We start from the raw sequence: 24,403 nt of genomic DNA on the forward strand, positions 1-24,403 counted from the left end.
GCTTAACCGACTGCGCCACCCAGGCGCCCCCCGGTTGAAGTCATTTCAGCGTGGTGGAATCGGAGAACACTGGGCTGGGTTCCCAGCTCTGCTGTCTGTCTCACCGCTGTGTGACTTTGGGCAAGCCGCTGGTGTCTCCTCTGCGTTTTCGGCCTTGTCCTTTTTCTTTCTTGCCTGCGTCTCTCTCTCTGTCTTTTCTTCCTTTCAGATAGTACAGCGTGGTGGTTAGAAGGAGGGCCTCTGGAGCCAGATACGAATCCTGGTTTCTCTACCTAATCGCTGGGTGGCCTTGGACAAGTTGCTCAAATTTTCTATGCCTCAGTATCCTCATCTGCGAAATGGGGATAACAATAGTACCTACTTCACAGTGTGCAGCAAGGATGCAACGCGCTGGTGTGCACGGACTGTCCCAGGGACAGAGCCTGGCACGTAGATCGCACTATGTAAACACTGGCTGGCCCCTCCACCCCCACCCCTTTCTCTTTCCTGTTTCCCCTGCTGCTTTGGAAGCCATGCATTTTCAGAGCACTGGGCCCGGCTCTGGGTCCCCACTCACAGGGAGCACGTTTAGCTCTTGGCGCCCCTCCACAGCCGGCCCCCGGCCCCCAGCCCCGATGCAGACCCGGCAGGCAATGTGGCTTTCCCACCACAGGCTTCCAGTGCTGTGCTGTTCTGGTACGGGGTTTCTGAGCCCGTCCACGCCCTTAGCCTTGTGACATTTTTTTCTGTTGTTGCTGTATGTTTGGGAGAGAAGGAACGAGTCCATTGACTGCTGTCTTGACCTAAGGCCTTGCTGAGTTAGTGCCTCGGTCACCTAGGTGATACCCGTCAGGTGCTTCTGAAGATGATGTTAGGAGATAAAGCGTGAGAGCCGTGTGGGTTTGCCTTAGCCGGAGTTCTGAACGCAGCAGGTAACTTGTCTTGGAGACCAGAGAGAGCCCGTCAGCGTGTGGCTCCACCAAGATTTTCCCCGGCAGGTTTGTGCCAACAGCCAAGTGGCCGAGAGCGTGGCACCCGTGTTAATGAAAGAAATTGCCTTTTTCCGTAAAGACTCGAAAGGAAGAGAAACTTCGCCTGTGCTTTCATTTTAATTAAATTGCCTCTTTCTCATCCTTTAGAACCTGACCATCTCATCTTTTCAGCTTTTAGGTTAATTTGAATAAGAGATCGGACCTGAGCGGCCCCGCTGGACAACTCTTCAAGGACAGTTAATATTCTCAGTAGAGAGGAACAAGGGGCGTAGAGGTATGTATGGCCCAGACTTTTATTTTTGCTTCTCCTCCCTTTATGTGAGTAAGCAGTGAGAGGAAGTGGGGAGGGAGGGACTTATTTTCTTAATTCAATAAAATTTCAGTTCTTGACCCACAAGGAAACTGGTAAAGCCACCTGCTGCATCTGTCTGTTCTCTTCTCAACAAAGGGGACAAGAAAGAGCCATGTTACCAGCATTGTGTCAGAGAGACTTTGGAACTCCTGCTGGACCTTGGTTTGGGCCCTTTGCTCGCTAGACGTAAAAACCCGTATTAGTGAACAGCAGCATCTTGGAAATTTGTCTCCTGCCGGCTCGACCGGCTTAGGTGGCAGGGTTGCGGTGAATTGAGGGACCAGCGCTGTGGAACGCTTTGTGGTGCTGTGTATGTTTTGAGGCCGCAAACCCCATGGAGAACCTGATTAAATCTGCAGATCCTCACCACAGAAAGCTTCGTACACACAAACCTTCACATAGAATTTTAGGGTGTTCCTGGACCCTAGAGTATGGTAGGGGACCCACAGACCCCAAGTTAAGAATCCTGTCTTAGGGGTTTATAAGTAGACTTTAGGAGACATGGCCCCAGGAGTGAGGTGACACGGGTCCAGAAGTTAGGTTTTAAGGCAACTGTCTGATCATAAAGGTTCAAAGGTTAATACAGCTGAAAGTATATTTTGAGATCTAGCCTTGATTCAACATTGTGCTGGATAAATTTTTTTTTAAGCTTTTTTAGGTTTTTATTTATGTATTTTGAGAGAGACAGAGAATGGGCGAGCGGAGGAGGGACAGAGAGAGAAGGAGGGAGAGAATCCCAAGCAGGGAACCAGGAATCCAAGCAGGGAACCGTGAGATCATGACCTGACCCGAAATCAAGAATTGGTCACTAAACCAACTGAGCCACCCAGGCGCCCCATGTTGGATGTTTGAAAATTATTTTCTTGCCTTGACAGTGGAAGGCTAGTTGAGCCGTGATCCTTGATGGCCTTTCTTACTGAGTTGGAACCCCTGCCAGAAATCATCGGCAGTATGTTCGGGTCCTGCATTTGCCAGAGTCACCTTGAGCTTTGAAAAGGGTTTCTGGGGGTAAAGAAGAAAAGGGGTCTCTAGGGAGTTCATCCGGTTATGCCACACACATTTTCGGGAGATTGTTGTGTCTTGCCCCTTCTGCCTGTGCTGTTGGCCACCGGAGTTCTCTGCTGACTGTTTTTAGCAGAGGCTAGTAGACGCCATTCCAGGGAAGCTGTTGCCATAGCTACCTTGGCTGTGAGTTACCATTTTCTCCTTTTTGTTAGCTTGTGGCTTCCCTGATTTTTAAGGTAACAGCTAATGTGCTGTTTTTCTTCTGAGCAGCAAGGCAAAGACTGGATTTTTGTTGCTGTTGCCCTTGTTGTTGTTGATGTTTGGTTTTCTGTGTTTGGAAGGTTGGTGTGTGTGTGTGTGTGTGTGTGTGTGTGTGTTGTATGTAAGGTAAAGCTACCACAAAAGATAAACTATTAGGAGAGCTTGGGGGAAAAGCCAAATCTGCATACACATTTTCCACACTCCCGATTTTTGGTTTGGGTCTGGCGGTCCACTTTTACCCTGATTTGGGGACGAATGGTTGTAGTCAGGTACCCTTGGAGGGGAGAAGATTGGCCAAGTTGCATCTCACACTACCTGAAACCCCCAGGGTCAAAGATCGCTGCCACCTGGGCCGAGTCTGAACTTGACCCCAGCACCGGGGCTGCCCCCGAGGAGCAGATGGCTGAGTCACGCCCAGGTCGCTTTCTCCCCTCCTGGTCTGAAAATAGGGGATGGGGCCCGAGGACGCGATAGTCACATGTGTAGGCAGTAGCATCCGTCCCGGTCTCTGTTCCAGGCTGTCACCATGTCGCTTCGCACACACCTGGTGCGGAGCGATTCACGGCCGCCGGTCCACAGAAACCAGCGTGCCGCCCCCAGTCTCTGGCTGGACTTTCCCCTGCTCCCCAAAGGATGTTCTTGTCAGCATTTTCTAAGCTGCTTATCTTCGAAGTGCTCGTTAGATTAAAAACAACCAAAAACCCTACCCGGTTTATCAGTGCTCGGGACTGTGTGTGATTTGGGTTGTCGCCAGTCCCGGTGATGGCTCGAAGGCCCCGATGGCAGTTGCCCCGGGGACGCTATGGACATCTCATCGCTGGCTTTGCCTTTTAGTGTGGTGGCTCCTCCCCTCCTCACTGTGCTTCTGACCCCAGACATGTGCTTCTCCCCAGATCAAGATGAATGCCATGCTGGAGACCCCCGAGCTCCCGGCCGTGTTTGACGGGGTGAAGCTGGCCGCAGTGGCTGCCGTGTTATATGTGATCGTCCGCTGTTTGAATCTGAAGAGCCCCACGGCCCCGCCTGACCTCTACTTCCAGGACTCGGGGCTCTCGCGCTTTCTGCTCAAGTCCTGTCCTCTTCTGACCAAAGAGTGAGTAGACCTCGCGCCCACCGTATGCCCATCTGCTAATCTGTTTGGCTGGTGCAGTGTTCAGAGAATCTTGTCACATTTTGTCCTCAAGGCATCCATGTAGGATAGGGTCATTGGTGTCAAAACCGCCACAGTCTCAGTACACATCCGGTGTTTGAATCCTGGAGGATAGGAGACAGGGTCGGATCTTCGTTGCCTAGAAGCTTCCCTCCCTCACTGTGGTGTCGGCGTCCGTGACGAGGGCCTTGCGGAAAGCAGTCGTCACGTTTAGGTCGTATTCCAGCCCTTTACCAAGTGTGCTGTTGTCCGTCCTCAGTCGGAGGAACGGTCCTCACCGAAAATAATTAACTGAGCAAAAAAGCACAGACTTCCCAGCTGGGTTCTCTCCACCTCCGTCATTGAAAAGTGTACTGAACAGTAGCCAAGAGAATACTTGCGTTGTGAGGGAGCCAGGTCTCCCTGCCCGAGGCCCGGGCCTGTAGATGGGAGGTGCCAAGGGTGAACGCTGCTTCTGACAGAGGAACCTGATGGCGAAGAAGCGGCAGTCTGCGTCCGTCACACCCGCCTTCAAGAGGCGCGTGGTGTTTTTTTTCCCTGGTGACGTCTTCCGAACAGCCCTGTCTTCCTTTAGGGCTCGGGCCACACGTGGGGCACGAAGCGTCCCTTGCTCTGCTGGGTCTGAATCCCTTCCCGCTTTCTCCTTCTTGCTGCTTCACCACCTGTGCCTCTTGCCGCCGATTCTGCTCTGCCGGGTGCACCTCGTCCGATGGAAGCTGCCGGCAGAGCCGTCTTCCGGAACCGCGTCCCCTCGGCGCGGAAACTCGAGTTTCCGATACTCGGAGTTGCTGATACTCAGTGGACGGTGGTAGAAGCTTTCCCTCTCTCCCGGCAGCACCTCTCACCCCCTCTAGGGGGGTCGGTGACATCGGGCAAATGATCTTCTTCTAAGAGTGGACAGATGGGCCACAGACCCATCTGAGAGTTTTGGCCCTTGCTTTGTCTTGTGTGATTATCTAGTTGATTTTTACTTGCTCTTAGCCAAGGGCGACGAGCTGCCCTTGTGGACTCTGTGTGTTTGGGGTGTTCGCGTGGAGTTTTCTTTGTTGCAACAGTGACGCCAGACCCCAAAAGTTAAGTTGAGAGTGACTCAGAACTCAAGTCGTGTCGCCTAATACTTGTGGAGTGTCACATACGGTACAGATGTCATCATGTCGAATTTGGAACCGCTAAGGGGCCTTCACATCACCACAGGGGGACGGGACAAGTGGGCAGTAGGAAAGTCGTTCGTATTCAGCAGCGTTTGCGGTGAGAAAGCTCTCCTCCCTGAGGGCTGTGCACAGAATCTGTGTGCTTTCCAGATCGGCCGGCATTTTTCTTTGCCACTTAATTTATTATTTTTTTTAATGTTTATTCTTTTTTTTTTTTTTTTGAGAGAGAGCGAGAGCATGAGCAGGGGAGGGGCAGACAGAGAGACAGAGAGAGAGAGAGAGAGAGAGGATCCGAAGTAGGCTCTGCACTGACAGCAGTGAGCCCGACATGGGGTCCAACTCACAAACCATGAGATCGTAACCTGAGCCAAAGTCGGACGCTTAACCAACTGGGCCACCCAGGCGCCCCTTCACTACTTAGAGAATTCACTAGTCTGGACTGGCCAATACCATTGGCACCTATTTTCATATTGAGCGGGACCCAGCTAGACCAAGTTCCTCGCCATCTTATTTTTAGAGAAAAAAATGAAGGTATTAAGTAACTAGGTAAGCTAATGTATAGATTAGATGAGTGCAAATTTCTACCCAGCATTGGTTCCTGAGTAATTAGAGGAAGCCACAGAAAAGCTGCTGTTTTCCAGGCTCTGGAAAAACATCACATATGGTTTGATTCCATAATAATAGTTCCAAGCTTAAAAAAAAAAAAAAAAAAAGTTGATTATAGCAGATTTTTACCTCTTTCCGTGTTTTCCTTTAAAAAATAACCTAGAAACATTAAACCCAACAGTTCTCTTTGTTCTTTTTCCTCTCTGGCATGCTCTCTCCCTGAGCCTGGGGTGTGGCACCATATGACGTCCCGTTGAGATGGCCCCACCCACTCTCCTGGTGTGGAAGTGGATCCCCGGCCACAGACCTCCATGGGACCCCCACTGCGACACCACCCCTGTCATTAACCAGCCACACGCTCCCTCCTGGTGAAACCCAAATTAGGGAGTGGTGGCGATCAGCCTCAGTTACTTACCCACAGTTTGAAGGTAGTTCCCCCAAGACTGTTTCCTTCCGAGACCTGTCCCTTTGAGAATGGGACTAGCCTTCTCCGAGCATGTAGGAACATTACTTAAACGGTTAAATTCTAAACACCCGAGCTTTCTGACTTGAACATGACAAATGATCAAAGAACAAAAGGGTTCGCTTTTTCCCCTCCATCTTGTAACCTTTTTTTTTTTTTAATGTTTGTTTATTTTGAGAGAGAGAGAGAGAGTGAACAGGGGAGGGGCAGAGAGAGAGGGAAACAGAGGATCTAATGCGGGTTCTGTGCCGACAGCAGGAGGCCAGTGTGGGGCTCGAACTCACAACCCGTGAGATCGTGACCTGAGCCAAAGTCGGACGCGCAACTGATTGAGCCACCCCGGGCGCCCTAACTAACCTCTTACTTTTTATTTAGGTTCTAATCTTAGAAATAACTACATCCTGCTCTCATGTAGCTTATCACTAGAGTGTTTCACGTTACCCTGTTTTGTCTATGTTACTGCATTTTAAATTTGCTGAGTGTCTCGTAGACATTATTCATTTACTCTTAATGACTTTAAGGTTGGACTCGTTTTTCCTCTCATTTTGAGGATGAGGAAACTTCCCAGTAGCAGAGACGGTAACTGAATCCAGCCTTGGTTCCCCTCTTACCCCTGGAGAGATGGACAGACTCTTCTCAAGGTGCAGAGAAGTGAGCAGAGAGCACTAAGGGGCTGGCCCGAGATGAGAGCCTTCGGCAGGACTGGCCCCAGAGCGGCCTTCCGATTCCCACGTGACCCTCTTTCTATTTTAATCGCTCTGTCGGGAGCCACTGTCCTTGATGTTCTTCCTCTGTGTCACATTTCTGTAACAGCCTCCCGTGTATTTGAAGCTGAGGACAGGAAGCATGTCTGTTATGGGTGAAAGTGCTTCTCCTGAGACTTTGAAGATTTTTTTTTCCTAGCGGAAGCCCGTCTGCAGCCTTCACAAACAATGGCCTGGGCTAGAAAGTTCAGTTAACTGATTTCTCGCAAACTAATGGTGTTACTCGGTTAACCTGACTGAAGGCAGCCAGTTATTATGACTTAGGTGTGGAATCAGATCTTATCCCCCTGCTGTTCTGCTATAGGGAAAAAAAAAAAAAAAGCTGATGAAAGGTGAAGATTGAAAACATGTTATGAGAATAAATTTTTTTTCTCTGTTTCAACATTAGTTTTTGAATCTGTTTTAAGATAATCTATCCAAAGATACATTAGAAACGCATCTTTTAATGTCTGGAGGAAAACACGGCATGATGTGTTTCTTGATCCCTTAGCAACAGATCAATATTTACCTAGTGATTCACTTTTTTTTGTTCTCAGGAAATGTCTGCTTTCAGTGAAACCCTGCAGACTAAAGCTCAGTTCAGAATTGGGAGAAAATCTAGATGATGCTACAAATGTCCACTTTTTTCTGAATTAAAAGTTTAATGCATATGCGTTTTCTGAAACTGAAAAGTAAAGTAAACCACACGAAAATCATCTATCAGTCTCCTACTCAAAGTTCCATCCCGTTACTCCTTGGGTGATCATCCCTGTGGGTTTTTTTTCTTCTGTAGAGACTTTCCCCCGCAAAATCAGGGGTCTGTCTGTATAGCATTGGGTGGCCTGCTTTAATACTGAGTATGCCATGGACACTTGCCCATGCTGCTATGTATTTTCTAACACTTGATTTTTAACAGCTGGAGAATCCTGTCAACCATTCAAATTTCTAATGGCTGTTGGCCGCAGTGGTACAGAGAAAAAGCCGTGAATTGAAATTTGGCCTGGGATGGAAACCTCGGTCTTCTACTTCTACACGAGCTGCGGAAACCAGAACCAAGTGACAGCCTTCCTGGCCCTTGGCTTCCTTTTGTGTAAAATGAAACAGGCAGCGCTCCCATGGTGCCCTTTGGCACGAGCAACCTGCGTCTAGTACCACTGTTGTCAGCCATGCATCAGAGAAGTCCTCTTAGATGAAGGACCCTGGGGGGGGGGGGGGTCCTGGCTCTAGAGTAAGGACGAGAACGCAAAGAGAAGGTTTTCTTGTGTATCTGCCTTCTCCTACCTGTTTCCATCCCCCATGTTCTAGGATGGGCTGGCAGTAGCCCCCTTGGGCTTTGGCTTTTTTAAGGACTTTTTTTTACCCCGGTGTTTTTTGTGCATATGTGTTTATTATGTAACATAATTGACTGACGCATACAAACTGGCCACTTGAAAGTTTCAATTAGAAACATATCTCATATAAAAAATTCCATTGATAAATGTAATGCCATTTCATCGTGTGTAGCATCATAACATATTTAACCAGTTTCCTATTTTATTGGGCATTTCTCTTTCCTTTTTTACATCCTTGTAATTATAACCATTGCGATGGTGGATGCATATAGAGATCTGATTGCTTCCTAGGGTAAATTCTTGTCAATATATTTGCTGTATAAAAAGAAGTACTCACTTTAAGGAATTTTACATATTTTGCCAAACTGTTTTCCAGAGGAATTTTTACAGTTTATTTAGTTTATTTATTTTGAGAGCAAGAGAGAGAGAGAGAGAGAGAGTGTGTACATGAGCAGGGGAGGGCCAGAGAGAGAGGGAGAGAGAGAGAGTCCCAAGCAGGCTTCCCACTGTCAATATACAACTTGATGCCGGGCTCTATCCCATGAACCGAGAGATCATGACCTGAGCCAAAATCAAGAGTTGGACGCTTAACCGACTGAGCCACCCAGATACCCTGGAATTTTTACAGGTTATAACCTCAGGAATGTAGTAGGTTTCCCTTTTCTTCGTATTTTTGTCTCTGTTTCCTCATCTGCAAAACAGGAATAATAGCTATAATACAATTCATTCCCACATTCTAGGCTTGTTGGGAACGTAGGTTGCAATAGCATGTGAAAATGGTTTCTATGAAGAATGAGAAGCTTGAAGTTCCACGGTCTTGGTGGAGTTTTTTCCCAATAACCTGCCATTCTCTGTCTTACTGTGGCTTCCTTCAGCCTCTCCTGTAGTTGCTGATTCTCTCTCTTTCTCTCCCCCACTCTCATTGACTTCGGTGCTAGCCGATCACTTTACACTCAGTACAAATAAGAGAGAGAGTCTGGAAAGGTGCTGTTGTGACCCACTCAGCAAGTCGCCTATACAATGCATCTCCTACTTACCTACTTTATCCTTAAAGTAGTTGGAAATAACGTCTCTCCCTCCCAGATTTTCCAGTCTGCTCTGTGTAGAGCCCAGAAAAACCCAACAGGTTATGTAATCTAAAGAGGGGGATGGGTCATTCCCTCTCTTTAAGCGCTCCAAGTACAAAGGGTATTTTGAGCTATCATTTACATATAGTAAAATGCACAAACCTTAAGTATACGGGTCAGGACCTTTTACATCTGTATTCACCCGTGTGACTACCACTCCCTTGGGCTTTTCCCAGGGTGTCCTGAGTCACCTCCTTGCCTCTGACCCACCCACGTGTCACAGTACCACCCGAATTGGCTTCCTGGAGCAGGCCGGCACCCCACACACCAGTGTGGCCCCAACCTACCTGTCCGGCCTCACCACCTGTGGCGTTCTCCTGCGGCCCACTGAGTGCCTGCCTCCTGAGCTCTTACCCTTTCTCCCTCCACCAGAGTGCCTCTCTCCTGGCATCTATCCTGAGAAATTCTCCTGATGTCTCCCCACCCCTCTTCAGTCAGAACGAGCCCCCCCTCTTCCCACCTGCGTGTTTCCCCAGCGTGGGGTTCCTGTGTCCATTCAACACACTCCACCTTGTTTTCTGGGAAATCGTTTCGATCTCTTTTCTTCATCTGTAAGGTACGGGTGTCCCAAGTGCAGAGCCACACTCGTGAGGAGACAGGACAGGATCCCTAGTGCGCGCAGGTCTTAAGTATAATGCTCTTTGGTCTCTCGTTTCCCACTGATGGGTGTGGGCGAGGGATGTTGCGCTCCAGAGAATCGGTGTGCCTTTAACTCTGACAGAATTGTAGTTTTGGGGACGTCACTTACGCTGTTTCTGAAAGAAGACACCTTGGGGTTTTTTTCGGTCTTAAATTAAAGCGGGGCAACCCCAGATATATGCATAAAAGCAGTCTGCAGCCTCCACCCTCCCCTCGGGCCCCGCCGAAGTTTCCATCACCAGGCCCTGGTTGGGAAGTGAAGCTACGAAGCAGGTGCCCCATCCCTGGAAGCCTGCTGTTGAAATTTCTATATTCCCTGTGGGAGGCCAGGCTTCTGCTTTTTCACTCATGAGCAGGCCTGTCGGTGTGGGTCGCGGTGTAGCTCAGGATGAAGGCATTTGGGAGCTGGGCGGAGTGCTTAGCTAATAGACAAGCCTAGAAACAGATCGTTGAGGTGCTTCGACCGGGCACAAGAGACGTGTAGGAACCCGCAGGGTCCGGAGAAGGAAAGCAGTGTGATCGAAACCACAGCCGTATGGTCGTGGGTCCTTTCTCTCCTGGAGACTAGTCTCTCTTCTGCAGCCAGCTAACACCTGTACTCACGGGAGCTGGATGGTTGTCTGTAGGGCGAGAGATCCCTGAGACTTGGAGATCAGAGCCACACCCATTCCAACACCGAGCCAGAAGCAGCAGCTGACTCTGCCCTGTGTCGTGCCCTCCCTGAGCATTTCCTCTCTGAAGTTGCTTCAGACGCTCGCGAGAGAATGGCAGAAACGCCATGACCTTTCCATAGGTGGTTAATGGGTTTATGTCGTACTATGCTTTTCCCATCTCTCCTCACTCACCAGGGTACAAACTCCAAACAAGGCTCCTATTGGAATGTTGTGCTCGTCATAATTCGTCCATGTCTTTGGTTTCCGTGAGTCTTGGTTAACGAACATTTGAGGATCTACTTCTCTGATACCCGGGCCGGAGATCTTAAAGAAGGGTCATTTTTAAAAACGTTTTCATTGTAGGGGCATCTGGGTGGCTCAGTCGGTTGAGTGTCTGACTTCGGCTCAGGTCATGATCTCGCGGTCCGTGAGTTCGAGCCCCACGTCGGGAGCTGTGCTGACAGCTCAGAGCCTGGAGCCTGCTTCGGATTCTGTGTCTCCCTCTCTCTCTGCCCCTCCCCCACTCATGCTCTGTCTCTCGCTCTCTCTCTCTCTCTCTCTCTCAAAAATAAACATTAAAAATTTTTTTTTAAAGTTTTCAGTGTAGAAATTTTCTAGAGGCACTTTTTTTTAATGCACAGCTGTGGTTCCTGGTTATTTCTGAGACAACAAAGCAGAGATCTGCTTTCTGATTTTTCTCTCAAGCAGTATCAACCCCCTCCCTATGGCTTCATACATATTCTACTTCCTGACAGTAAGTATCCATTCCTCTTTTATCTACTCTCAATAAAAGCCCAATTCTATATATAAAAATACTGTATTTGTCACAGATGTGCAAGATACACTATTTTTGCGTATCAAGGATGTATTAAATAATTAGAAGTACGCTCCAGAGAAACACTAATCCTGATCACATATATAGCGCAACATATGGGGTTATTGGAGACCCTATATCCTTGCCATTTCCTTCCTTGCTCTCTGTAAGGCTGTCTGTTTGGGACGCCTGGGTGGCCCAGTCCATTGAACGTCCGACTTCAGCTCAGGTCATGATCTCACGGTTCATGAGTCTTAGCCCCTCATCGGGCTCTGTGCTGTCAGCCCAGGAGCCCACTTCGGATCCTCTGTCCCTTTCTCTGTCTTTCTGCCCTTCTGTCGCTCACACTTTCTCTCTCTCAAAAATGAATAAACAGTTAGGCGCGCCTGGGTGGCTCAGTCAGTTAAGCATCCACCTTCAGCTCTGGTCACAATCTCAACGGTTTGTGGGTTCGAGTTCCACGTCAGGCTCTGTGCTGACAACACAGAGCCTGCTTGGAATTCTCTCTCACACTCTCTCTGCCCTTCCCCTACTTGTGCTCTCTTTCAAAATCAATAAATAAAAACTTTGAAAAAATCTTTAAAAATGCATACACGTTAAATATATATATATATGGCTGACTATTTGCAGTGGCAGTGGCAGAAGGGAAGCTAGGGGGCGAGGGGCTTACATATGGACAACTGATATTTGCTCGGTCTTTAGTAAAACACTGCAAATGTAGCTCTACACACTCCCTTCCAGTCGGATTGCTGCCCCCAGCCCCCTCCCGGGTGGAAATTCTGGAGCCAGCACAGCTTATTTATAGTGAGTTAAAGTTGAAAAGAATTTCATTATCTTGGGCTTAAATTCCTCTTAATTCCCTCTTGTTCACAGAGACATTCCAGATCGGATTTAGATCCTTTCCTCCTTGGCCGAACACTAAAGCTTTGTGCTTTTTATAGGATAAACTCCTAATTACCAAGTGTCTTAGTTTCATTGACCTGTTAAGTTACCCATTTTAAGAGCTGTGCAAATATTTCCTTAGATTCTTGTGGTGAATCGTTAACAGTTGATAAGTCGATCTGTAGCGCTACAATGTGCTTCTTATGTAGACACATTTACCCGGAAATTTTAAGAGGGCGCTTGAAAGATGAAAGGCTCAAAATCATCTTTACTGAGACTGATTATTGATGGTTAGCATCGGTGAGGTCATGTTTTCGGGTGACTTCCTCTTGAAATTGCTTGTGTTTCTGATGAGATGGCCCAAACCCAAACTGTCAAGGTGAGAGTTGCCAATAAGCTCGGGATACTGTCCTCTGTGCCTACGCTGAGCACACATCCCAGCTTTTCCAAGACTGATGGGTTTCCTCAAACGTGGGGCTTTCGATGTTAAACAGGGGAGGTACCAGCCAAACGGGGATGAGTTGGTCCCTGTCTGTGTTACTCACTGTCTTCTGCCGTCAGATGGTGAGTTTTTTACACACGGGTGTGCGTTTGGGGGTGGGTGGTTAGTTGGCAAGTGGCCAGGTTTAATTCAACTTTTAGATGCCGTCCACCTGCACTGTCTCTGCCCTAGCAGATCACCCATCCCGGAGGCCAGGAGCCAAGTGCTGTCATCCTTGAGGCCACTTGCACTGCATTAAGATGACCAAGCTGAGGCTGTGGAGAAAATTCATTGACTTTCTCTAACCTGGGTAGAGACAGAGATTGTAGCTTCTTGTTAGGGATTGTGCCTTCGGGCAGGAATTGCTGAAGGATCTAATAGATTCGGAATCCAAACTATTCAAGACCCCCGTGATTTAGTTCAGATGGAAAGAGGCTCATCTTCCATGTGCCTTGACCTCCTTAAGGCGGTCGCTTCCGGCTCTAAAAATGTATGACCGGGGCGCCTGGGTGGCGCAGTCGGTTAAGCGTCCGACTTCAGCCAGGTCACGATCTCGCGGTCCGTGAGTTCGAGCCCCGCGTCGGGCTCTGGGCTGATGGCTCAGAGCCTGGAGCCTGTTTCCGATTCTGTGTCTCCCTCTCTCTCTGCCCCTCCCCCGTTCATGCTCTGTCTCTCTCTGTCCCAAAAATAAAATAAACGTTGAAAAAAAAAAAAAATTAAAAAAAAAAAAAATGTATGACCAACCACTGCCCTATTGTATCGTCAAGCTTGCGTTTACTCTTCAGGGCTCTGCTATGTCTTCCAAAGAGCAGAAGAGGCATGGGCTACCACTGGCGCCATCCCACGGAGTTAAACCCAGCACCTCCGATGGGCAGGTGGGCCTCTGCTCCGAGCAAGCCTGTCCCATCGCTGGGTCACCCCCCCACCCCCACCCTTTCTGGTCTTTCCCGGACTAGGCTCCAGGGTCCGTCTTTGTCCACCAATCATCCTTACCTTTACTTAAAGTTCTTTACTAAACGGAATTTGCTTACTAGGACTCGCCAGGGGTCAGATCCATTTTGTGGTCCTTCTCAGTACGTAGTTGGCTGACAGTTGGTCCAGTACTCAGGAGCAGGAAACGGACCTTGTTTTCCAGAAAGTCTAACCTTTCTAAGGGTAGCCGCCGTTTATCAGCTGCTCGTGTTTATTGACTCTGTAAATTCGCTGGTCACCGGTTCTGATCTCAAACTGGTCTTTTTCTCTGCCCACTTCCCGGCACGTCTCCCTGCATTATGATAGATAGGGTACTTGGTGTTCCAGAGCAGTGTCTACTTGATTGGTAAAAGTATAATTAAGACAGTGAGGTGGCCAGTGTCTTCTGGAGGGTGAGTGGGTGTGGTCACTGTGTCCGTGCAGCGCCGCGGAGCTAAGAGCTGACTGTGGTCCGCGTTCCGCCCTCACCGGAGGCGCAAGTGCACGAACCAGTCCCCCTCAGCAGCCTTGAGAATGACTTCCCTACGGGTGGAGTCTGTTGAGGGCCTTGGGCTCTAGGATCACAACCTGCGAGGTGGCATCATAGTTACTCAAGAAGGAATTTTCCTGCGTTTCTAAAGGAAACCTGCCGCTCCATGAAAGTCTAAGAAGCGAAGCTTTCACTGCCGCAGAAAACTGTGATCCTCGACGGATCGATGTTTCGCGCGATTGGATGAGACGCCAGCCCGGTTGCCACCCGGTGACTGTCTGGCAGGCAGAGCGCCACCCTCCCCCCAGGGCTGTGCCCTCCTCGGAGCTGGTCATCTGCCCACGGTGGCTGTCTGCAGTGTCCCAGGAGCCACGGAAATGAGTCAGCCCTCGAGGCAGCTTCTGAACCGCCCTGAACCTCTGCCAGGTTCTCGTCATGGTGTGAGGGCTCTAGGTCGGCCCGGGCCACAGCATCGAGCCAGACCGCTTAGCTTCTGAGGTAGCCGTGAAAAGAGGCCACCATCCAGTGCATCCGGGAAACCTTCTTGCCCGGAGGTCAGTGGTTGATCCAGAACCACCTGTGGCCTCCTGGGAACAGAGAGATCCGTGAGAAACAGCAGGTCACAAACTGTTCCATCTTCCCGCTGGCCACTGATGCCATTGCCACACTAGCCTGACGTTTCTGTGGCTTGTAACACCAGAGTCTCCTGTGACAAGACCCTGAGCTGGTGTTTTCAGCCGGATCACAAAAGCTGAACACTAATTCCTCACTGACATGAAGTGAGAAACTGTGTATGTTTTTTTTAATTTTTTTTTAATATTGTTTATTTTTTTCAATGTTTATTTATTTTTGGGACAGAGAGAGACAGAGCATGAACGGGGGAGGGGCAGAGAGAGAGGGAGACACAGAATCGGAAACAGGCTCCAGGCTCCGAGCCATCAGCCCAGAGCCTGACGCGGGGCTCGAACTCACGGACCGCGAGATCATGACCTGGCTGAAGTCGGACGCTTAACCGACTGCGCCACCCAGGCGCCCCAATATTGTTTATTTTTGACAGAAACAGAGTGCGAATGGGGGTGAGGCAGAGAGAGAGGGAGACACAGAATCCAAAGCAGGCTCCAGGCTCTGAGCGGTCAGCACAGAGCCCGACGCGGGGCTCGAACCCACAAACTGCGGACGCTCAACCGACTGAGCCAAAGTCGGACGCTCAACCGACTGAGCCACCCAGGCACCCCTGTTTGTTTCTTTGTGTGTTTTGTTTTGTTTTGTTTATTAATTTGAAATCTGCCAGGCCGTAACAGTTGGGACTTTTCCTTCCTTGGCCTTTCAATAAAGGAAGATTCCTCTCAGGACATAGATTTTTTTGAAGTTCGTCAATTAACATTTAACAACCTGCTTTTTCAGTCTTCCACTGTGTACCTCGCACTCGCCTCCTCTCATCCACACATAATCCCTTTACTCCTATTTCCACCTTCCCGACAACTCCCTCCAGGCCGCCTCGCTTGCTCACTCTTGATGCATTCTCTAACCCTTGCCCTCTGCTGTCCCTGTGGCTCCCACCTGACGACAGGAAGGAAAGCGGTGTCCTTTCCATGCGTGTGTCTCTCCCTCTTCAGGCCAACTCTATTCTGAGAGGCTTAAAGAGAGCAACCGTCTTAAAATGTCCTGAGTTCTCTGTGGCCACTGCATTGCACACATTCAGTGCTGCCTGGCGTTTGTAGATAGTTTGGGTAGGAACCCATGTGATGAAGGGTCCGAACGAGCAATTCAGTGGCATGTTAAAGGAGCTTAGGGAAAGAGGTGGATGGTACTGTGGTGGCTTGGATGTTGAGGTTTGTGTGGCCCCGTAAGATGAGTCGATTTGGACGAGTGGGGCCCTGTGAGAGAAGGTAGGGAGGTCAGTGTGAGCGAGAGCCGGCGGGATCGATCATTTAGACACGCTCTTGTGGTGGAAAAGCGACTTCGCTTTCCAGCCAGCGTTTTTTTGCTCCCTTGTCCCGCCAGCCTTCCAGCCAGCCTGTGTGGGTCGCCAGGCGACTGAGGCTTTGCCTGTTTGGCACACTTCCTCTTTGTCGCTGGTTTGCCCTGACCCCACGGCCACTCTGCTCTGCCCCCCGCCCCCGGATCCATGGGTCTTCACCTGGCTGGCCTTGGACCGTCTCTCTTGTGATTCCTAACGAGCTTGGTGCTCTTTGTGCGCCCTTTGGACCTGCCGCTCTCTCTGCCCTTTGCTCGCTGTGCCCTTGATTTTGTTTGCTTATGGGCTTGGGCCCCATCACTGGCCTGGTCCCCACAGCTGCTTCCCGAGCAGCTCCTTGCCAAGTCCCTCTGTCATCATGAGATGCGACAAGAACTGTCTGATTACAGCAGAAAGCCCCGGGCCTTTTGGGGAGAAGAGGTCAGATCACATGGGGCCTCAACTTCCCAGAAAGGAGCAGTTTGGACTTGATCCCATAAGCACTTGTGGGGTCAGGAAAGAATGCGAATCAGTAGGTGTGCTGGAAAATGGAATGTCCTTGGGTGTTGGCAGAAAGGGCTGAATCGCAGATAATATGAAGGGACCTGAGCAGCTGAGAGAAGAATGAAGTCATGGGCAGAAATAGGGAAGTCACGGGAAGCTGCTTCCTCAGGGCAAGCTGTGTAGTTTTGGCCACTGTGGGACGTGCAGAGGGACAGGTGGCAGTGTGGCAGCGGGGCCCAGGTGTGAGCTGAAGGCCAGACATGCGGGTTCCAGATCAGCTGCCAGCCGGGGAGAGGGAGGCAGAGAGCAGAGAGAGACTGGGGGCTGGGGGCTGCAGCAGGCGAGGGTGGGAAGAAGGGCCGGTGAATGAGCCAGAGATGGGCAGTGAGAAAGGTTCGGAGGAGAACCAGGAGCCTTGAGCGTCATAGGGGCCAGAGAAGGAAGGCATTGAAGGAGAAGGTGGCTTCTAGAAAGCACAAACAGTCAGGGGGCGCCTGGGTGGCTCAGTCGGTTAAGCGTCCGACTTCAGCTCAGGTCATGATCGCACGGTCCGTGAATTTGAGCCCCGCGTCGGGCTCTGTGCTGACAGCTCGGAGCCTGGAGCCTGCTTCGGGTTCTGCGTCTCCCTCTCTCTCTGCCCCTCCCCCGCTCATTCTCTCCCTCTCTTTCTCTCTCTCTCTCTCAAAAATAAATAAACATTAAAAAAAAGAGAGAGGGAGAAGCCAGCTCGAGACCCGGCTGGGCGACCCCACCCTGCCGAGCCTCCACTTGCTCACCTGTAAAATGGGGATCATAGTACTTTATAGGCTTGGTATGAGGCTACGGACAGACAGCGTGTGACGTGATCTATAGAATGCCTAGCATGTGTAAGTCTTGAGTAAGCACAGCTGCTATTATTGGAGCTATTTTTACATTAATAATAGTATTAGCTAGGGCACTGGCAAAATGACAAAGGGCATAAGGTATGAGTTCATACGAGTATACGAGAACTCAGACTGCGTGGGCAAGGGGGTGCAGGCTATACCTAGGTAATTGTCGCAAGGGGAGATCCTAGCAGTAGATACCAAATAATATTCAGCCTTGGTAACAATGGAACTTCTAAGAATAAAGCCTTATTGGCTACTCAGAGGAAAATCTGGCAACATCGTCAATACTATGATACGATCAATATGAAATTCAGTTGGACGCAGTAGTAGTCAAGAGACGCTAGTGTCAATCGTCGACCTCTGTGTCTTTTTTTTTATTTGTTTCTGTTTTATTTATTTTTGAGACAGAGACAGAGGGTGAGCGGGGGAGGGGCAGAGAGGGAGGGAGATGTAGAATCTGAAGCAGGCTCCAGGCTCCAAGCCCGACGCGGGGCTCGAACTCACAGACTGTGAGGTCATGACCTGAGCCCAAGTCGGACGCTTAACCGACTGAGCCACCTGGCACCCTGAATCTTGGTGTCTTAAAACCACAAACACGTATTTCTCACTCATGCTGCTCCTTGACTTTAGCAGGAGGAGGGCTGTACTGATCATATTGTCACCGGGACCCCAGCTGATGGAGGTGTCGCCTCAACCTGTGCTTCCACAGGCTCCGTCCGCCGAGGCAGGAGAGGGGACGTGACAACCCACACGCTGGCTCTTAATGCCTGCTCCCCTGAAGTGACACTTTGTCATTTCCTTCCCTGTTTCATTGGTTACAGCAAGGCTCAAGGCCACGCTAACCTCAGAAGTGCAGACTTACCCTGTGTCCAGCACACAGGGGAGGACGATAGTGACAAAAGTCACCACGTCCTGTCAGCTGAACCTCCTCAGCGTGCGCCGTTCCTTTGCTTCTGCCTCCGTCCAGGGTGTCATCGGCCCTTGCTCGCACTGATGCCATGGCCGCATCTCTGTGCTCTGCCCCCAGCTGATTTCTCTCCCAGACCCCTAAGCTGCCCTGGGAAGCGCACCTCTGATGTGTCACGCCCCTGCTTTAACGCTGCCTGGAGGACGAGGGCGAGCCTCAGCCTTGCTCCCTTGTCCTTGTGCCCTGTGTTCTAGATGTGTCAGATCGCCCTACATTTCTCTCCTGCCAGCGTCTCACACATGCCATTCCTTCCCCCTGGGGCCCCTCCGTGCCTTTACACACCCTCCTTATCTGAGAGCGCACAGACACCCCCTCTTGGAGGAGGCCTTCCTGGACACCCTCCTCCACACTCAGCGTGAGCACTTTTCTTCTGTGTTTTCTCAATTTTTTTTTTCGTGCTTATTTGTTTGGAGAGGGAGAGAGACAGAGCACGAGCAAGGGAGGGGCAGAGAGAGAGAGGAAGAGAGTCTCAAGCAGGCTCCGTGCTGTCAGTGCCAAGCCTGATGCGGGGCTCAAACCCACGAACCGTGACATCATGACCTGAGCTGAGGTGCCCCTGTGGGTGCTTCTGTCCTTTGTTGTCTCATAGCAGCTGACTCTGCCATCACGGAATTACACTCCTCGGCATTAAAGTTTTTTATTGTCTGCATCCCATGATAAATTGTGAGATAAGTTACTATTAGCAACAACAAACGTAACAAGTAATAACAAATACTACCGTTCCTTGGGGGCTCCTATCCTTCAACTGCTAAGTTCAGTGATTTCAGTACGCTTTCTTTAGCCTTCAGATTAAACCCACCTCTGTGCTCCAGTCTTTAAGAAGTAAATGTAACCCAACAGGTGAACTGACTTGCCCAAAGTCGCTGCGTGTCAAAACGGAGATCGCACCCTCGTCTCTCTGACTCCGTAGTCTTTGTTCTTCTCCCTACACCATGTGTCTTCACTGCCCACTACAGTGTCTGGCACATAGTAGGTGCTTCATAGATGTTTACTGACTGAATACATGAACACACAGATCGTGAATAAAGGAGTAAAAAAGTTGATTCCACTTTATAAATTTAGCCCAAAGAAATTACTTAAACACAGAGAAAAGCTAGGGTGCCTGTGGGGCTCAATCAGTTGAGCATCCCACCTCGTCCCAGGTCATGATCTCGCAGTTCATGAGTTCGAGCCCCGCATTGGGCTCTGTGCTGACAGCTCGGAGCCCGGAGCCTGCTTCGGATTCTGTGTCTCCCTCTCTCTCTGCCCCTCCCCTGCTTGCACTCCCTCTCTCTTTCTTTCTCTCTCTCTCTCTCTCTTTTTTTTTTTTTAATTTTTTTTTTCAACGTTTATTTATTTTTGGGACAGAGAGAGACAGAGCATGAACGGGGGAGGGGCAGAGAGAGAGGGAGACACAGAATCGGAAACAGGCTCCAGGCTCTGAGCCATCAGCCCAGAGCCCGACGCGGGGCTCGAACTCACAGACTGCGAGATCGTGACCTGGCTGAAGTCGGACGCTTAACCGACTGCGCCACCCAGGCGCCCCTCTCTCTCTCTTTTAAAAAGTTTCTAAAAATATTTAAAAAAGAAAAAAGTGAGAGTGAGGCACCAGGCCATCGAGTCTGCACCTGGAAGGCCCCAGCCATGCCCAGGTTCCCCGAGGAGATGGGAGGCTTCCCCCGGGGAAACTGACTGGCCCAAGAGAAAAGTCCCAGAGACACTCATATTTGGGGGTCTTCTAGCAGAGAGGCTGGAGTCCGCAGGTTGACAGGTCTGCCCGTGTTGTCAGATGGCTGTGTATCCACTCTTCAGCATGTCCTCTGCAGAAGAAGCAGATGACCAATAGTCACTGGACAGAGGAGGAAAAGCCTTGAACATGAAAGACAGCTTTAGAGCAAGCAGAAGAAAGGAGGTGGAAGAAACATAGCGAAATGAGCCAAAGTAAAGTTAAGAAAACCCATAATGAGCGTACTTGGAGAGAGGAGAAGGTATATATCCACGTGGCAAGAGGAGCCTCTAAAATTGGAACATTCCGAGAACAGGAAGTGCTTTTGGAGCACAAAATGAAGAAGGTGAATCGAGGCAGTCAAAGATACAATTGAGGATCTCGTCCAGCGAGTAGAATAAGTAGACAAGAGACGGAAAGTGGAAGACAAATTAGGGCAACAGTCTTAAGAAACCTAAAATCCAAGTAATAGTAGTTCCGGAAAGAGACTAGAGAAAGTGGAGGGGAAGAAGTTACCAGAGAAAGATCCCCTCGCTGTCCCATGAGCGTAGGGCCTGAAACTCCAGATTGAAAGAGCTTCCGAAAATCTAGCACAGGGAGGGAAGAAGACCCGGTGGAGGCTCTTGGTGGAATTGTGGGACAAAGCAAGACCTCGGAACTTGCAGAGGGTAAAGAGGGAGATGGTGCTCGAGGATCGGGCCTCAGAATGACCCAGATGCCAATAGAAGACCAGAAGCTGGACGACAGTGGAGGGAGGCCTTCAAAATCCCGAGGTAAAAATGGTTTCTAACTTAGAATTCTATACCAGCCAAACTCAATCTAGCGTGAGGGCAAAATAAAGGCATTTTCAGACATGGAGAGTTGCTCTCAGAAAAGGTGTCTTTTGGAGCACCTGGGGGGCTCAGTCCGTTAAGCCTCCAAACTGCAGCTCAGGTCATGATCTCGCGGTCCGTGAGTACGAGCCCCGCGTCGGGCTCTGTGTTGACAGCTCAGAGCCTGGAGCCTGCTTCAGATTCTGTGTCTCCCTCTCTCTGACCCTCCCCTGCTTGCACGCTCTCTCTCTCTCTCTCAAAAATAAAAATAAACATTAAAAAAAAAGAAAAGGTGTTTTTCTCTTTTCCAAGTCACTTTTTCTCAAGAAGCTAGTGGAAGCCAGCCTCTCCCAAAGGAAGGAAGCCAAGGAAGAGTGGCCTTGGGGCCCGGGATGCAGGAGGGAGCTGAGGGGTCCTTGCAGGATGGAGGGAGGGCTCCCCGAACGGTGTCTCCAGGAGAAAGTGAAACCAGTGATTGCCTGATGTCTTTGTGCAGAGACCTAGTGTCCCTCAGAATTTGGAAATAGGCTGGCGGTCGATGCGCTAAGCTACTGAGGAAATGACAAAAGTGATAACCTGGGGGAAATAAGGAACTTTACCAAAAGGATATGTGACTGAGTTGTGACTGATTTACATCATCATATGAACACTGAAAATTAATGTAACCAAAGGTGTTGCCGTACCAAGGTTGAAAGAACGAGGGAGGGGACGGTGCGTGTTTTAGGGGCGGTGTATTAGAGCTGACGGTCTCCACAGCAGGGAATTCGGTAGGCCACCAGGAAACGCGTGCAAAAGCCAGCCCGCCAGGCACGGCATCCAGAAGTACGGAGGCACGTATGGGGTGACAGGGACCCTAAACGACTTGAAAATAGCGGTCTCTCCGAAGCAGGAATTGGGAGTGGAGAAGGGTGAGGAGTCATCTTGTTGGAATATGGACACGTATGTTGACTGAAATGAAGAAAGTAATCTAGAAAGGAAAAAACGGAATATGGGAAGATATTCCACCAGCACCGCTTATGGTGGTAGACATTGGGCACAGACGTGCCCCACGCTAGAGACAGCAATAGTGTAACGCAGGGGAGAGAACGTGGCGGTCAGGTCAGACACGCACTGGGGTTCAAAGGCAGGGTCTGCTGCTTACCAGCTCTTTGGACACTTGGTTTTCTGGTCTATAAACAAAGGGGATTTCCCAACAGTAAGAGTTGCTGTAGAGGGTAAATCCGATTACGTAACGCACCCATACAAGGTGCTACGTAAATGTTTACTCCCTACATTATAGCTACTAAACGGATAGAATTTTGTGCAGCCATCTAGAACTTAATATAATAACTATAGATATGGGGAAAAAAAGGGACAAAATTATATACTTATATATTACTATTTAACGAGGTAAATACTCTAAATTCAAATAAATACAGATATAAAGGAAACAAAAATGAAGTCCTTTTGTAAGGGTTGTGAGGATATGGATGAATTTTAAACTTCTTATTTCTTCCAGCTGTTTCAACTTGATATGAAATAAAATCAGAAGGACTCTGAACATACACTCCATCCTTCATGGTTTTGAAAGCCAGGTGTAGTTCATTGCCAATAATAAGTATAAGCAGTGACACCAGCCGCTCGCTGCCTTTCGCATTTGTCCTTCACGGGTAAAGAGAGAGAGAGAGAGAGAGACTTTGCTTTAGCAGAACTTTCTAGAACGTGTTTATCTGTATGGTTTTGCGGTGCTCTGTGTTGTGTGGACAAGAATGAAGGGTCGGTGCCTGGGCTGTGGTGCCTCTTCACAAGGGTGGAGTTGCTGACTCTTTGAGGAACTGTTTTCCTGCGTTCTCATGCCCGAGGAGAGGGCAGCCATTTTGGCAGAGCAACCCCACAGCCGTCAACAGTGGCTTCTTTCAGCTTTTTGGAACTGTGTTCCTCTCCTTGAAAGCTCCAGGGCAGCTGTATCATTTCCTTCCTCTCACTTTCAGCTCAGGGCTCACCTTGCTCAAGAAGCAGCGGCTGTTTCCCAGAAGTTCTCTCCACCAGCAGAGCCTGTGACCTTGCTCTCTCTTTCCTCCAGTGTTGTCCTTGCTGTCCTTAGGCTCCCCCATGTATCCGAGTGCATTTATCACGGTTACACGTTCCCAGTTTCTTGATTTTTTTTCACGCAAAACCAGCACTTACACACACATGCACGCTCACATATTGCTTTTCCTTTTATCGCACGGAACCGCATACCGTATACTCTGTGCACCTTGCTCCTCTTCGTGAAATATCACCGAGAGGTGTTGCCACAGGAGTGTAGGAATCGCCTCCATCGCGCGCGTGGTGTTCCAGAATGGAGACTCCTCTGTTTCATCCCTCTGCTGATGGAGGTTTCATTTGTTTCTAACCTACTTTCACAATGCCATAACACGTCATTTTGCATTGACGGATGCGCACCTGTCCGTGGAGGAAAAACTGGAAATGGAATCGCAGGGTCGGAGGGGAATGTGCATGGAAAACGTTGGCCAGTGCCCTCAGCCTGTCCGCGCCAGCCCCGAGGGAGAGTGTCTCTTCCCCCCATACCTTGCCAACAGAAGGGGGTCTCCTACTTTTTTATACTTGCCCATCTGGTAGGTAAAAAGTATTTTCCTACTGTGATTTTTTTATTTGTATTTCCCCTTATGAAAGAGGCTGTGCGTCTTTTTTACATTTAAGAACAATTTTTCTTTCCCTCTCTATTAACTGCCTATTGGTAACCACTGCCCATTTTCTGACAGTCGTTGGTCTTTTTCCTGATCACCTCGGAGAGTTGTGTATGTACTGGGGATATTAGCCCTTTGTGATATGCGATGCAAATATTTATTCTCAGTTTGTCATTTGTCTCTTACTTTGCCCATGGTGGTATTTGCCATGCAAAGTTTTTTAAAAAAAAAATATGTTTGCAGAGTTATATCTTTTGATTGTTTCTTTCGGCTTCTGGGATTTCTGTTTTTCTTAGAAAGGTCTTCATTGTACGATATATATATTTTTTAATTCCACACTTTTTTCTAGCACACGTATGATGCCATTTTCTACTTTGAAATAAACTTTCTCTGGAATTTATCCTGGCACGAAGTGTGGCTCCAACTTAAATTTTTGTCAATGGCTTCCCTTTACTCAACACTGTTTATTGAACAAGCCATCTTTACCCCATTTACTGAAATGTCACCTTTTTCTCCAACTAAATTTCTCGGATATATTTAGGTATATTTCCAGTCTGTTCCATTCTGTCGATAATCCTGAATATATATATACCATTAGCAGATTTATAGTTTTTAAATGATTTTTATTATAGGCATTGGGGGTGGTGCTAACTCCCCCTCACTTACACTTCTTTTCGTAATTTCCTTGGTAATTATAGCTGGTTCAGTTTTCCGTATGAACTTTAGAATGCTTGTTTGATTTCAAATATGAAAAAAAAATTTTTTTTTTTACTGTGACTCTGTTAAATTTATAGAAAACTGAGGGAGATTTAGCATGCTTGTAGTGCTGTGTTTTCCAATGCAAGTTTTTTTG

General features: G+C 49.0%; 1 protein-coding gene across 1 annotated transcript in view; it reads left to right on the forward strand.

Annotated features, from left to right (window-relative positions):
* ABHD2 (abhydrolase domain containing 2, acylglycerol lipase) overlaps nucleotides 1-24,403 on the forward strand; it is a 107,531-nt gene that overhangs the window by 22,962 nt on the left and 60,166 nt on the right. The window contains exons 2-3 of the mRNA XM_047086662.1: nucleotides 1,143-1,245; nucleotides 3,483-3,682. Of these exons, the coding sequence (XP_046942618.1) occupies nucleotides 3,489-3,682 (194 nt within the window). The 5' untranslated portion in view covers nucleotides 1,143-1,245; nucleotides 3,483-3,488. The remainder of the gene's footprint in view (nucleotides 1-1,142; nucleotides 1,246-3,482; nucleotides 3,683-24,403) is intronic.

This window comes from Lynx rufus, unplaced genomic scaffold (assembly GCF_022079265.1).
Source record: "Lynx rufus isolate CCGP_SWC_20201006 ecotype Redwood Valley unplaced genomic scaffold, mLynRuf1.p SCAF_21, whole genome shotgun sequence".
Lineage (NCBI taxonomy): Eukaryota > Metazoa > Chordata > Mammalia > Carnivora > Felidae > Lynx > Lynx rufus.